Source organism: Babylonia areolata, chromosome 2 (assembly GCF_041734735.1).
Source record: "Babylonia areolata isolate BAREFJ2019XMU chromosome 2, ASM4173473v1, whole genome shotgun sequence".
NCBI lineage: Eukaryota > Metazoa > Mollusca > Gastropoda > Neogastropoda > Buccinidae > Babylonia > Babylonia areolata.
Window position 1 is genome coordinate 71460705 of NC_134877.1, and position 15480 is coordinate 71476184.

Consider the following 15480-nt stretch of genomic DNA (forward strand, 5'->3'; position numbering starts at 1 on the left):
TTGACTTACAGAAAGCTTTTGATCTCGTTGACCACGAAATATTACTCACAAAACTGTCATTGTATCTCAGAGACCCCACTACGCTGTCCTTTTTCGAATCATTCCTTACCGACAGAACACAACATGTGTTCACCAATGGTAGATTCTCTTCTACGGGAGCAATAAAAAGTGGAGTTCCTCAAGGATCAGTTTTAGGGCCACTTCTATTCTGCATATTTATCAATGATCTTCCTTTGTCTTTATCAGACTCCAGAATCTCGTGTGCCCTTTTTGCAGATGACACTTCCCTTCATTCCAGTGCTGCCAACGTTGCCTCAGTTCAGAATTCTCTTCAAACGGGCTTAAATGATGTTTCTAAATGGTGCAAATCCAACTGTATGACACTTCATCCCCAAAAAACAAAGAGTATGATTATCACGTCAAGACAAAAGCACCAAGAAAATCCCCTTGTTCTCACCCTGAATGTCGATGATACCTCCATAGATCAAGTTCGCGAGCACCGCGTCTTGGGAGTCATAATTGATGAAGAACTGAAATGGCAAGCTCACATTGATTCTGTCTGTAAAAGGTTGGCATGCAGTCTGTTCTTACTCAATCAGCTCAGACCTTACATAAACAGTGAAGCTCGCAAAATGTTCTTTCACGCTCACTGTCTTTCTCACGTCAACTATGCATCTGTTGTCTGGAGCTGTGCTGCAGATGTTCATCTTAAGAAACTAAATTCTCTCCACAAGAGAGCAGCCAGATTAATTCTACCAGATCACTCACTGTCAACGTTAGAAAAGCAAGCCAGATTAAATATCCTTCCACTTCAAAACCAGCTAGAATTCAACAAAGCATTACTCATGTACAAAACACACAATAACTTAGCACCGCAATATCTCCAACACCTGCTCACACGAGCCTCATGCCGATACGGCTCTAACAAATACATTTTGCCACGTACCCGAATTGATTTGTTCAAAACTAGTTTTGCATTTTCGGGTGCATCACTGTGGAACTCCCTTCCTTTGCACATACAAACGGGCAGTTCTCTTCCTATGTTCAAATCAAGTCTGCATAAACATCTTCACCCCTTCCAACAGTAAATAACTCTGATCTTTGAATTACTGTAGGCAGTAACAAAGGGGTCAGTTATGTCTTATTTATTGTATCAGTCATTGTTGCTATTGTTGTTGTTCTTTCCTTGCTTTCTCATTTCATCGTGTTTTGTTTTGCTCCTTTTTTTTCTTTTTTTTCTCGTTCTATTTCTTATGCATGCATAATCTATTCATTTCGTTCTATCATAATCGTGACAAGTGTTCAAGTAATATTGGTGATGGTGGTAGTCACTGTAGTATGCTGCACTTGCCAACATAGATTTCACAGACAGTAACAATACTGTACCTTTTAAACACCCGGATGTTTCTGGAACTTCTATATTGATGACATCTCTCTCTCTCTCTCTCTCTCTCTGTGAATCACTGTCCTATCCATCTGTCAATCTTAGTGTGTGTGTGTGTGGGGGGGGGGGGGGGAGTGAGGGGATGCTGTCAGTGTGTGTGTGTGTGTGTGTGTGTATGTATGTGTGTGCGCTCGCACGCGAGCGTCAGTGTGTGTATGCATGTGTGTGCACAGATGTGGGGGTGTGTGTGGGGGCCGGGGGGTGGGTGGGTGTTTTCTTCATTATGTATACAATTCTGCATGAAAACCTTTTCCTTTCATTTATGTGTGTGCTATTTGTACTAGATGTAGATTAGCAAGGACAGATTGGAAGAATAGGCAATGCCTAAAATCTTAATCCTTGAATAAAAACGTTTTGAGTTCTGAGTTCTGAGTTCTCTGTCACACACACACACACACACACACACACACACACACACACACACACACACACACACACACCACATATGCTGTCTTCAGTGATGAGGACAGAATTGTGTCTCAGTTTCCACTGTGTCTCTCAGCCTTTGTCTCACCATCATCATCACCATCATCATCATCATCACCATCATCACCATCATCACCATCATCAACACCATCACCATCATCACCATCATCACCATCATCACCATCATCAACACCATCACCATCATCACCATCATCAACACCATCACCATCATCACTGTCATCAACACCATCACCATCAACACCGTTATCAACACCATCACCATCATCACTGTCATCAACACCATCATCAACACCATCACCATCATCACTGTCATCAACACCATCAACACCATCACCATCATCACCGTCATCAACACCATCATCATCATCACCATTATCAACACCATCACCATCATCACTGTCATCAACACCATCAACACCATCACCATCATCACCGTCATCAACACCATCATCATCATCACCATTATCAACACCATCACCATCATCACCATCATCATCACCATCATCACCATTATCAACACCAACACCATCATCATCACCATCATCACCATCATCAACACCAACATCATCACCATTATCAACACCATCACCATCATCACCATTATCAACACCATCACCATCATCATCATTATCAACACCAACACCATCATCATCACCATCATCACCATCATCAACACCAACATCATCACCATTATCAACACCATCACCATTATCAACACCATCACCGTCATCAACACCATCACCATCATCACCATTATCAACACCAACATCATCACCATTATCAACACCATCACCATTATCAACACCATCACCATCATCACTGTCATCAACACCATCACCATCATCACTGTCATCAACACCATCACCATCATCACTGTCATCAACACCATCACCATCATCACCGTCATCACCATCATCAACACCATCACCATCATCACCGTCATCAACACCATCATCATCATCACCATCATCAACACCATCACCATCATCACCGTTATCAACACCATCACCATTATCAACACCAACACCATCATCACCGTTATCAACACCATCACCATTATCAACACCAACACCATCATCACCATCACCAACACCATCATCACCATCATCACCATCACCAACACCATCATCACCATCATCAACACCAACACCATCATCACCATCATCAACACCATCATCACCATCATCATCACCATTATCATCACCATCACCACCACCACCATCATCATCACCATCATCACCACCATCACCACCACCATCATCACCACCATCATCACCACCATCACCATCATCATCACCACCATCACCACCACCATCATCATCATCATCACCATCACCACCACCATCACCATCACCACCACCACCATCATCGCTGTGTGTCCAGGCTTGGATGCAGTCGTTCCGGGAGGCCATGGTGAAAGCCAACAACTTGGACCCCTCCCCCATCAGGTCAGTGCCCATGGCATCTTTTCTTCCCCTCTACCTGTAGATATAATCTGACCCCCCCCCCTGCCCCCTCTACCTGTAGATATAATCTGACCAACCCCCCTCTACCTGTAGATATAATCTGACCACCACCACCCCCGCTACCTGTAGATATAATCTGACCAACCCCCCTCTTCCTGTAGATATAATCTGACCAACCCCCTCTCCCCCCTCTACCTCTAGATATAATCTGACCAACCCCCCCCTCCTCTACCTGTAGATACAATCTGACCAACCCCCCCCCCCTACCTGTAGATATAATCTGACCAACCCCCCCCCTCTACCTGTAGATATAATCTGACCAACCCACCCCTCCTCTACCTGTAGATATAATCTGACCACCCCCCCACCCCTCTACCTGTAGATATAATCTGACCAACCCACCCCTCCTCTACCTGTAGATATAATCTGACCACCCACCCCTCCTCTACCTGTAGATATAATCTGACCACCCACCCCTCCTCTACCTGTAGATATAATCTGACCCCCCACCCCTCCTCTACCTGTAGATATAATCTGACCCCCCCCCACCCCTCTACCTGTAGATATAATCTGTATAATCTGACCAACCCACCCCTCCTCTACCTGTAGATATAATCTGACCCCCCACCCCTCCTCTACCTGTAGATATAATCTGTATAATCTGACCAACCCACCCCTCCTCTACATGTAGATATAATCTGACCAACCCCCCTCTACCTGTAGATATAATCTGACCAACCCACACCCCCTCTACCTGTAGATATAATCTGAGCAACCCCCCTATACCTGTAGATATAATCTGACCAACCCACCCCTCCTCTACCTGTAGATATAATCTGACCAACCCCCCCCCCCTCTACCTGTAGATATAATCTGACCAACCCAACCCTCCTCTACCTGTAGATATAATCTGACCCCCCATCCCTCTACCTGTAGATATAATCTGACCCCCCATCCCTCTACCTGTAGATATAATCTGACCCCCCACCCCTCTACCTGTAGATATAATCTGTATAATCTGACCAACCCACCCCTCCTCTACCTCTAGATATAATCTGACCAACCCCCCCCCTCTACCTCTAGATATAATCTGACCAACCCACCCCCCCCCACCTCTTTGTTAACATGATATATTCTGACAACCCCCCCCCCCCCCCCCGCCTCTTTGTTCACATGATATATTCTGACACAGCCCCCCCCCCCCCTCTTTGTTAACATGATATATTCTGACACAGCCCCCCCTTGTTAACATGATATATTCTGACACAGCCCCCCCCCCCCCCTTGTTAACATGATATATTCTGACACAGCCCCCCCCCCCCCTCTTTGTTACCATGATATATTTTGACACAGGCCCCCCTTATTAACATGATATATTCTGACACAGCCCCCCCCCCCTTGTTAACATGATATATTCTGACACAGCCCCCCCCCTTTGTTAACATGATATATTCTGACACAGCCCCCCCTTGTTAACATGATATATTCTGACACAGCCCCCCCTTGTTAACATGATATATTCTGACACAGCCCCCCCTTGTTAACATGATATATTCTGACATAGCCCCTCCCCCCCCCTGTTAACATGATATATTCTGACACAGCCCCCCCCCCCCCTTGTTAGCATGATATATTCTGACACAGCCCCCCCCCCCTCTTTGTTAGCATGATATATTCTGACACAGCCCCCCCCCCCCTCTTTGTTAGCATGATATATTCTGACACAGCCCCCCCCCCTCTTTGTTAACATGATATATTCTGACACAGCCCCCCCCCCCCCCTGTTAACATGATATATTCTGACACAGCCCCCCCCCCCCCCCTTGTTAGCATGATATATTCTGACACAGCCCCCCCCCCCTCTTTGTTAGCATGATATATTCTGACACAGCCCCCCCCCCCTCTTTGTTAGCATGATATATTCTGACACAGCCCCCCCCACCCCTCTTTGTTAGCATGATATATTCTGACACAGCCCCCCCCCCTTCTTTGTTAGCATGATATATTCTGACACAGCCCTCCCCCCCTCTTTGTTAACATGATATATTCTGACACAGCCCCCCCCCCTTGTTAACATGATATATTCTGACACAGCCCCCCCCCCCTCCCCTTTGTTAACATGATATATTCTGACACAGCCCCCCCCCCCCCCCCCTTTGTTAACATGATATATTCTGACACAGCCCCCCCCTTGTTAACATGATATATTCTGACACAGCCCCCCCCCCCCCCCTTGTTAACATGATATATTCTGACACAGCCCCCCCCCCCCTTTATTAGCATCCTGACCCTATGGTGCACATCCCTGTTTGTCAACATGATCTTTTGTGACCCCATGTTGCATACAGCTTGTGACCCCATGTTGCATACAGCTTGTGACCCCATGTTGCATACAGCTTGTGACCCCATGTTGCATACGGCTTGTGACCCCATGTTGCATACGGCTTGTGACCCCATGTTGCGTACAGCCTGTGGCCCCATGTTGCATACAGCTTGTGACCCCATGTTGCGTACAGCCTGTGACCCCATGTTGCATACAGCTTGTGACCCCATGTTGCATACAGCCTGTGGCCCCATGTTGCGTACAGGCTGTGGCCCCATGTTGCATACAGCCTGTGACCCCATGTTGCATACAGCCTGTGACCCCATGTTGCATACAGCCTGTGGCCCCATGTTGCATACAGGCTGTGGCCCCATGTTGCATACAGCCTGTGACCCCATGTTGCATACAGCATGTGACCCCATGTTGCATACAGCCTGTGGCCCCATGTTGCGTACAGCCTGTGACCCCATGTTCCATACAGCCTGTGACCCCATGTTGCATGCAGCCTCTTATTAAACACCTCTTATTAAAGTACTGTGACCCCATGGTGGGTAGTTTTTTGTTTTTTTTTGTGGTGATGGTCGTATTAATAGCAGTACATCTGTCATATATGCATTTTGAAATATGATGTGTGTGTGTGTGTGTGTGTGTGTGTGTGCAGTTCCAGTGCAACAGACCATGCGGCCATCTACGCAGAGCTGGAGAAAGCAGTGTATGAAGTGGTCCGTGCCAGTCCCTCTGGTCAGTTGGCCTGTGTGGCTGTCAGTGTGGCTGTCAGGGGCAGTTTGGTGGGACACCCTGGGGGGGGGGCGGGGGGGGGGGGGGGGGGGCTGAGTGGGAGAGATGGTTTGTTGTATCAGGTAGACATAGACACAGTGACAAAAGACAGTTATCAAATGGTTTGTTGTATCAGGTAGACATTGACACAGTGACAAAATTCAATTATCAAATGGTTTGTTGTATCAGGTAGACATAGACACAGTGACAAAAGACAGTTATCAAATGGTTTGTTGTATCAGGTAGACATAGACACAGTGACAAAAGACAGTTATCAAATGGTTTGTTGTATCAGGTAGACATTGACACAGTGACAAAATTCAATTATCAAATGGTTTGTTGTATCAGGTAGACATTGACACAGTGACAAAATTCAATCAAATGGTTTGTTGCATCAAGCAGACATAGACATAGTGACAAAAGACAATGGTGAAATGGTTTGTTGCATCAAGCATAGACATAGTGACAAAAGACAATGGTGAAATGGTTTGTTGCATCAAGCAGACATAGACATAGTGACAAAAGACAATTGTCAAATGGTTTGTTGCATCAAGCATAGACACAGTGACAAAAGACAATGGTGAAATGGTTTGTTGCATCAAGTAGACATAGACATAGTGACAAAAGACAATTATCAAATGGTTTGTTACATCAAGTAGACATAGACATAGTGACAAAAGACAATGGTGAAATGGTTTGTTGCATCAAGCATAGACATAGTGACAAAAGACAATGGTGAAATGGTTTGTTGCATCAAGCAGACATGGACATAGTGACAAAAGACAATTATCAAATGGTTTGTTGCATCAAGCATAGACACAGTGACAAAAGACAATGGTGAAATGGTTTGTTGCATCAAGTAGACATAGACATAGTGACAAAAGACAATTATCAAATGGTTTGTTACATCAAGTAGACATAGACATAGTGACAAAAGACAATTATCAAATGGTTTGTTACATCAAGTAGACATAGACATAGTGACAAAAGACAATGGTGAAATTATTTATGAAGTCGGGGTACATGCTTATTTTCAGGGAGCGAACAAAGGCAATATCAAGAGCAAGACTGATAAAGAAATATATACGAATGACAGCAAATAATATAATAATTGATGAGTATTTTTTCATGGCTGATGTCATACTTCAGCAGTGTTTGTAAATCAATTTTTTATGGGTAGAACTTTTATTTGTCCTTCTTGATCATGTATTGTCGAATATTAGCTTCACTGCTGGGTTCACCCCGCACGGTGCGGCATTACTACCATCAGCTTTACTGACTGGGTTCACCCCGCACAGTGCGGCATGACCATCAGCTTTACTGACTGGGTTCACCCCGCACAGTGCGGCATGACCATCAGCTTTACTGACTGGGTTCACCCCACACAGTGCGGCATGACCATCAGCTTTACTGACTGGGTTCACCCCGCACAGTGCGGCATGACCATCAGCTTTACTGACTGGGTTCACCCCACACAGTGCGGCATGACCATCAGCTGGGTTCACCCCGCACAGTGCGGCATGACCATCAGCTGGGTTCACCCCACACAGTGCGGCATGACCATCAGCTGGGTTCACCCCGCACGGTGCGGCATGACCATCACCTTGGTCTGGGTGATAGTGATGGCATGTTTCAACCGTTTCCTTCATCTTGTCGTGAGCCAAGGCAGAAAGGACAGTTGTTGCTTCACATTTCCTGGCCAGCTGGTGTGTGGGTGTGGGTGTGTGTGCGTGATGGTGTGTGTGTGTGATGGTGTGTGTGCGTGTGTGTGTGTGTGATATTTCAGTTCACTGATCCCCACTCAATCTGGCCATCTGTTTCTTTTTCATTCTGTCGGACGCTAGCAATCCGGTAATCAGTAATTAGTATCAGGTTCCTGGGTTTGACGAAAAGTTTAAGCATTGGACTGTCAGCGTTGGGTCCCTGTTTTGGCCCAGTGGTTGGTGCCTAAACCCTATTCAAGTGCAAATAATGCAGGAATACGCACTTTGGAGATTGCACAATCCATGTCAGTGGTGGGTGGGTTATAGAAACAAGAACATGCCCAGCATGCACATTTCCGAAAAAAGAGTATGACTTTCTACATGTCGGGATAGAAATGGTCATACACGCAAAAGACCACTTCCACATTTAAGTGAACGATGGGGTTGCAGCTATAAATATTGCATGCTAGAGATGAGAACCTGACTCAGCAAGTATTGAAGTATTAAGTGTACGATCGTTCACATTTTAAAGTTTCTTTCAGGCAGACACAGGGGATTTTGCTGTGGGATTGTTCTGAGAATCCTCCATCCCCATCTCAGAACCTGCCTAAACATGGCCTGAATATCAGCGTGGAACATTGTAAAGAAATACTTCCGGTTCATCCATTAAGCCATCTTTGCTTCCCAGAGTGTCAATAGAGCTATCTACTTTTTCAAGCCAACTGCTTTTGGTGATTTCAAATGTACTTCTTGCTGTTGTCAGTGTAACCAAGGTAAACACACCCACCTGTCAGCAAAAGATCCCCTCCTGTCTCCCCCAGAGGATCTGATTCCAAAGGATCCCCACCTCACTCCAATTAATTACCAGTCTTTCTGTCTTCTTTCCGTTCCCTCTTCCTCTTCCTGTTCTTTGTTCTTACTTTTCTCTTCTTCCTCCCTTTGTTCCTCTTCCTGTTCTTTGTTCTTACTTTTCTCTTCTTCCTCCCTCTCTTCCTGTTCCTGTTCTTTGTTCTTACTTTTCTCTTCTTCCGCCCTCTGTTCCTGTTCCTGCTCTTTGTTCTTTGTTCTTACTTTTCCCTTCTTCCTCCCCCTGTTCCTGTTCTTTGTTCTTACTTTTCTCTTCTTCCTCCCTCTGTTCCTGTTCCTGTTCTTTGTTCTTACTTTTCTCTTCTTCCTCCCTCTGTTCCTGCTCTTTGTTCTTTGTTCTTACTTTTCCCTTCTTCCTCCCCCTGTTCCTGTTCTTTGTTCTTACTTTTCTCTTCTTCCTCCCTCTCTTCCTGTTCCTGCTCTTTGTTCTTACTTTTCTCTTCTTCCGCCCTCTGTTCCTGTTCCTGTTCTTTGTTCTTACTTTTCTCTTCTTCCTCCCTCTTTCCTGTTCCTCCTCTTTGTTCTTACTTTTCTTCCTCCCTCTCTTCCTGTTCCTGTTCTTTGTTCTTTCCTCTTCCTTCTACCTATCCCCCTTCCATTTCCTGCTCTATATTCTTTCCTCTCTTCTCCCTACCCCTCAACATGTTCCTGTTCCTGTTCCTGCTCTATATTCTTTCCTCTCTTCTCCCTACCCCTCAACATGTTCCTGTTCCTGCTCTATATTCTTTCCTCTCTTCTCCCTACCCCTCATCATGTTCCTGTTCCAGTTCCTGCTCTATATTCTTTCCTCTCTTCTCCCTACCCCTCATCATGTTCCTGTTCCTGTTCCTGCTCTATATTCTTTCCTCTCTTCTCCCTACCCCTCATCCTGTTCCTGTTCCTGCTCTATATTCTTTCCTCTCTCTCTCTTCTCCCTACCCCTCATGTTCCTGTTCCTGCTCTATATTCTTTCCTCTCTTCTCCCTACCCCTCATCCTGTTCCTGTTCCTGCTCTATATTCTTTCCTCTCTCTCTCTTCTCCCTACCCCTCATCCTGTTCCTGTTCCTGCTCTATATTCTTTCCTCTCTCTCTCTTCTCCCTACCCCTCATCATGTTCCTGTTCCTGCTCTATATTCTTTCCTCTCTCTCTCTTCTCCCTACCCCTCATCATGTTCCTGTTCCTGCTCTATATTCTTTCCTCTCTCTCTCTTCTCCCTACCCCTCATCATGTTCCTGTTCCTGCTCTATATTCTTTCCTTTCTCTTCTCCCTACCCCTCATCCTGTTCCTGTTCCTGCTCTATATTCTTTCCTCTCTCTCTCTTCTCCCTACCCCTCATCATGTTCCTGTTCCTGCTCTATATTCTTTCCTCGACATGACGTGATGTGTCCCCTGCATGACGTGATGTGTTCCCGGTGTGACGTGACGTGTTCCCAGTGTGACGTGATGTGTTTCGGTGTGAGGTGACGTGTGGTGTGATGTGACGTGTTCCCAGATTGACTTGGCGTGACGTGAGGTGACGTGTCCTGGTGTGATGTGACATGTCCCAGTGTGATGTGACATGACATGTCCCGGTGTGATGTGACATGTGCTGGTGTGATGTGGCATGTCCTGGTTTGACGTGACGTGACATGTCCCGGTGTGACGTGACGTGATGTGCCCCCAATGTGATGTGACTTGACATGTCCCGGTGTGACATGACATTCCCCGATGACGTGTGATGGTGTGACGTGACATATCCCAGTGTGACGTGACAAGTCCCCGGTGTGACGTGAAATGTCCCCAGTGTGACGTGACATGTGCCGATGTGACATCATATTACGTGTCCCGGTGTGACATGACGTGTCCCGGTGTGACGTGATGTGTCCTGGTGTGACGTTATGTGTCCCAGTGTGGCGTGATGTGTCCTGGTGTTACATTATGTTATGTGTCCCAGTGTGACGTGACATGTCCTGGTGTGACGTGACGTTATGTGTCCCAGTGTGACATGGCGTTATGTGTCCCAGTGTGACGTGATGTGTCCTGGTGTGACGTGGCGTTATGTGTCCCAGTGTGACGTGACGTGTGCTGGTGTGACGTGGTGTTATGTGTCCCAGTGTGACGTGACGTGTCCTGGTGTGACGTGACATGTCCCGGTGTGACGTGACATGTCCCAATGTGACGTGATGTGTCCTGGTGTGACGTGGCGTTATGTGTCCCAGTGTGATGTGACGTGTCCTGGTGTGACGTTACGTTATGTGTCCCAGTGTGATGTGACGTGTCCCAGTGTGACGTGACGTGTCCTGGTGTGACGTGACGTTATGTGTCCTGGTGTGACGTGACATGTCCTGGCGTGACGTGACATGTCCCGATGTGACGTGATGTGTCCTGGTGTGACGTGGCGTTATGTGTCCCAGTGTGATGTGACATGTCCCGGTGTGACGTGGCGTTATGTGTCCTGGTATGACGTGACATGTCCCGGTGTGACATGATGTTATGTGTCCCAGTGTGACGTGACGTGTCCCGGTGTGACATGACGTATCCCAGTGTGACGTGATGTGTCCCAGTGTGACGTTATGTGTCCCAGTGTGACGTGATGTGTCCTGGTGTGACGTTACGTTATGTGTCCCAGTGTGACGTGATGTGTCCCAGTGTGACGTGATGTGTCCTGGTGTGACGTTATGTTACGTGTTCCAGTGTGACGTGATGTTTCCCAGTGTGACGTGATGTGTCCTGGTGTGACGTGGCGTTATGTGTCCCAGTGTGACGTGACGTGTCCCAGTGTGACATGACGTTATGTGTCCCAGTGTGACGTTACGTTATGTGTCCCAGTGTGATGTGACGTATCCCGGTGTGACGTGATGTCTCCTGGTGTGACGTTATGTTATGTGTCCCAGTGTGACGTGATGTGTCCCAGTGTGACGTGATGTGTCCTGGTGTGACGTTACGTTATGTGTCCCAGTGTGACGTGATGTGTCCTGGTGTGACGTTATATTACGTGTCCCAGTGTGACGTGATGTGTCCCAGTGTGACGTGATGTGTCCTGGTGTGACATGGCGTTATGTGTCCCAGTGTGACGTGACGTGTCCCAGTGTGACATGACGTTATGTGTCCCAGTGTGACGTGACGTGTCCCAGTGTGACGTTACGTTATGTGTCCCAGTGTGACGTGACGTGTCCCAGTGTGACGTGACGTGTCCCGATGTGACGTGACATGTCCCGGTATGATGTGACGTTATGTGTCCCGGTGTGACGTGACGTAATGTGTCCTGGTGTGACGTGATGTGTCCTGGTGTGACGTGGCGTTATGTGTCCCAGTGTGACGTGACGTGTCCCAGTGTGACATGACGTTATGTGTCCCAGTGTGACGTTACGTTATGTGTCCCAGTGTGATGTGACGTATCCCGGTGTGACGTGATGTCTCCTGGTGTGACGTTATGTTATGTGTCCCAGTGTGACGTGATGTGTCCCAGTGTGACGTGATGTGTCCCAGTGTGACGTGATGTGTCCTGGTGTGACGTTACGTTATGTGTCCCAGTGTGACGTGATGTGTCCTGGTGTGACGTTATGTTACGTGTCCCAGTGTGACGTGATGTGTCCCAGTGTGACGTGATGTGTCCTGGTGTGACATGGCGTTATGTGTCCCAGTGTGACGTGACGTGTCCCAGTGTGACATGAAGTTATGTGTCCCAGTGTGACGTGACGTGTCCCAGTGTGACGTTACGTTATGTGTCCCAGTGTGATGTGACGTGTCCCAGTGTGACGTGACGTGTCCCGATGTGACGTGACATGTCCCGGTATGATGTGACGTTATGTGTCCCGGTGTGACGTGACGTAATGTGTCCTGGTGTGACGTGACGTGTCCCGGTGTGACGTGATGTGTCGCGGTGTGACGTTGCATGTGCTGGTGTGATGTGACGTGTCCCGATGTGACGTGGCGTGCCCCCGTATGATGTGACGTTATGTGCCCCGTTGTGATGTGACGTGTCCTGGTGTGACGTGACGTTATGTGTCCCGGTGTGATGTGACATGTCCCGGTGTGATGTGACGTTATGTGTCCCGGTGTGACATGACATTATGTGTCCCGGTGTGACGTGACATGTCCCGGTGTGACGTGACGTTATGTGTCCCAGTGTGACGTGGCGTGTCCCGGTGTGACGTGACATGTCCCGGTTTGACAAGACGTGTTCCCTGTGTGACGTGACGTTACGTGTCCCGGTGTGACGTGGCGTGTCCGGGGTGATGTTACGTGTCCTGGTGTGACATGACATGTCCCCGGTGTGTGCAGTGGCCGAAGAGGACGAGGAGGATGACGAGGAGGGTGACAGCAGTGATGACAGTGACTACGACGTCCCAATGGAGCCCAAGGTGGAGCCCAAGACTCTGTCAAACAGGAGGAACATACCTCTGCCAGGTCAGTGTCTTCACTCACTTCACGTACATGAGCCGCAACACACACACTCACACACACACACACACACACACACACACACACACACACACACACCACACACCACACACACACACTCACACACACACACCACACACCACACACACACACCACACACACACACACACACACTCACACACACACACACCACACACCACACACACACACACACACACACACACACACACACACACACACACACACACACTCCACACACACATTACCCTGCACCTCCTCTACCCCCCGTCCTCCGCACACTCATTTCTAGGCTACGTATCGCAGCTTCCACGGCACACACACACAGATGAACACTAACTTGTACAAGCACACACACATACGCCCATACCCCCAGCCCCAGCCCCACACACATATATATACAATATATATATATATATATATATATATATATATATATATATATATATATATATATATATATATATATATATACACACACACACACACCCGCGAACACTTACAAACACAAATAACACACACACTGATATCGCACAATGACACCACACACAGTGACCACACAATGACATCACACACTAAAATCACACACTGGTATCACACAGTGACACCACATTCTGAAATCACACAGTGACATCACACAATGAAATTACAAAATTACATAGTGACATCACACAGTGACATCACACATGAAATTACACAATGGCAGCACACAGTGACATCACATTGTGATATATGTCAAGAACTCCACATATGAGTGATGCAGGAGTGTGTGTGTGTGTGTGTGTGGTGTGGTGTGTGTGTGTGTGTGTGTGTGTACTTATCAGGTTGGACTTCTTGTACATAATTTTCCCAGAGGACAACTCTCTCGTTGTCATGGGTTCTTTTTCAGTGCGCCAAGTGCGAATTGCACACGGGGCCTCACTTGATGGTCTTACCTGAACGGCTCTTCAGTCAGTTTGACTTTCCATCAGGTTTGGGAGAAAAGACACCGGGATTCGAACCCAGACCCTCACTGAATCCGTAATGGCAGATAAATGTTCTAACCATTGTACCACCTTCTTCCGCCACAGCTGTTCCGCAGAGTGCAAACGCCACCTCCACCTCCCCACCACCCACCACCCCCACCTCCCCCCTCTCCAAACCACCCGTCTCCCGACCCAAGGCTCCACTCCCGGTGGCGGGGGGTGACAGTGGGGGGAGCCTGGGCAGACCCAAACCCCCGCTGCCCATACCCAGCAGTCCTCAGGACACCTCCCCTCTCCCGCACCTGCCGGGCAGAGTTAATGTGCTGCCCTCTGTCCCCGCCCCCAGACCCAAACAGCCTGGTCCTGGCCCCGCCCCCAGACCGTCACACACACCTCCTGACCCTGCTGCTGCCAAACCCCCCGTACAGGTCAGTGCTGTGTGTGTGTGTGTGTGTGTGTGTGTGTGTGTGTGTGTAACATCTGTTGCTGGATCAAGGATCAGCCCTGTGGATGCTGTCTTGGTGACCGTCAACCCAGTTAACTGGGCCATTTTCTCAAGAAGAGACACCAGTGTCGGAAGACGACGAAGAAGAAATGAAAGTAAACATCAGTGATTGTCGTTCTCAGCACACCGACACCGAATGTTGAAGATTGTATACAGAAATATAAATAAGAAATGAGCCAATACATGGTGATGATAATGAAATATGTGCAGCCACCAATTGTTGTGTCCAGAGTAGCTAGGTGTCACTCTCTAGGGTGACTGACAACCACTGCTGTTGCAGTGAATTTATCATCTCAGTTGTAGAGCGAGCCAGAGTTAGGTCCCTTCAGTTTACTTGTTCAGGCGGAATTGTCAGTTGTTTTGGAGTCATTAGTCAGTCCTGTGTGGGTGAGGACTGACCAGTAAGGAAGGGTTGGTGTGGAGTCATTAGCCAGTCCTGTGTGGGTGAGGACTGACCAGTAAGGAAGGGTTGGTGTGGAGTCATTAGCCAGTCCTGTGTGGGTGAGGACTGACCAGTAAGGAAGGGTTGGTGTGGAGTCATTAGCCAGTCCTGTGTGGGTGAGGACTGACCAGTAAGGAAGGGTTGGTGTGGAGTCATTAG

The 15480-nt window shown here is 47.7% G+C and overlaps 1 protein-coding gene across 4 annotated transcripts in view; it reads left to right on the forward strand.

The window, feature by feature from the left end:
• The window catches only part of LOC143279575 (uncharacterized), a 65965-nt gene that overhangs the window by 38096 nt on the left and 12389 nt on the right, over nucleotides 1-15480 (forward strand). For all 4 annotated transcript variants that reach the window (XM_076583655.1, XM_076583656.1, XM_076583658.1 and 1 more), the window contains exons 6-9: nucleotides 3275-3339; nucleotides 6341-6420; nucleotides 13272-13397; nucleotides 14480-14802. In XM_076583655.1, coding sequence (XP_076439770.1) covers nucleotides 3275-3339; nucleotides 6341-6420; nucleotides 13272-13397; nucleotides 14480-14802 — 594 coding nt within the window. The remainder of the gene's footprint in view (nucleotides 1-3274; nucleotides 3340-6340; nucleotides 6421-13271; nucleotides 13398-14479; nucleotides 14803-15480) is intronic.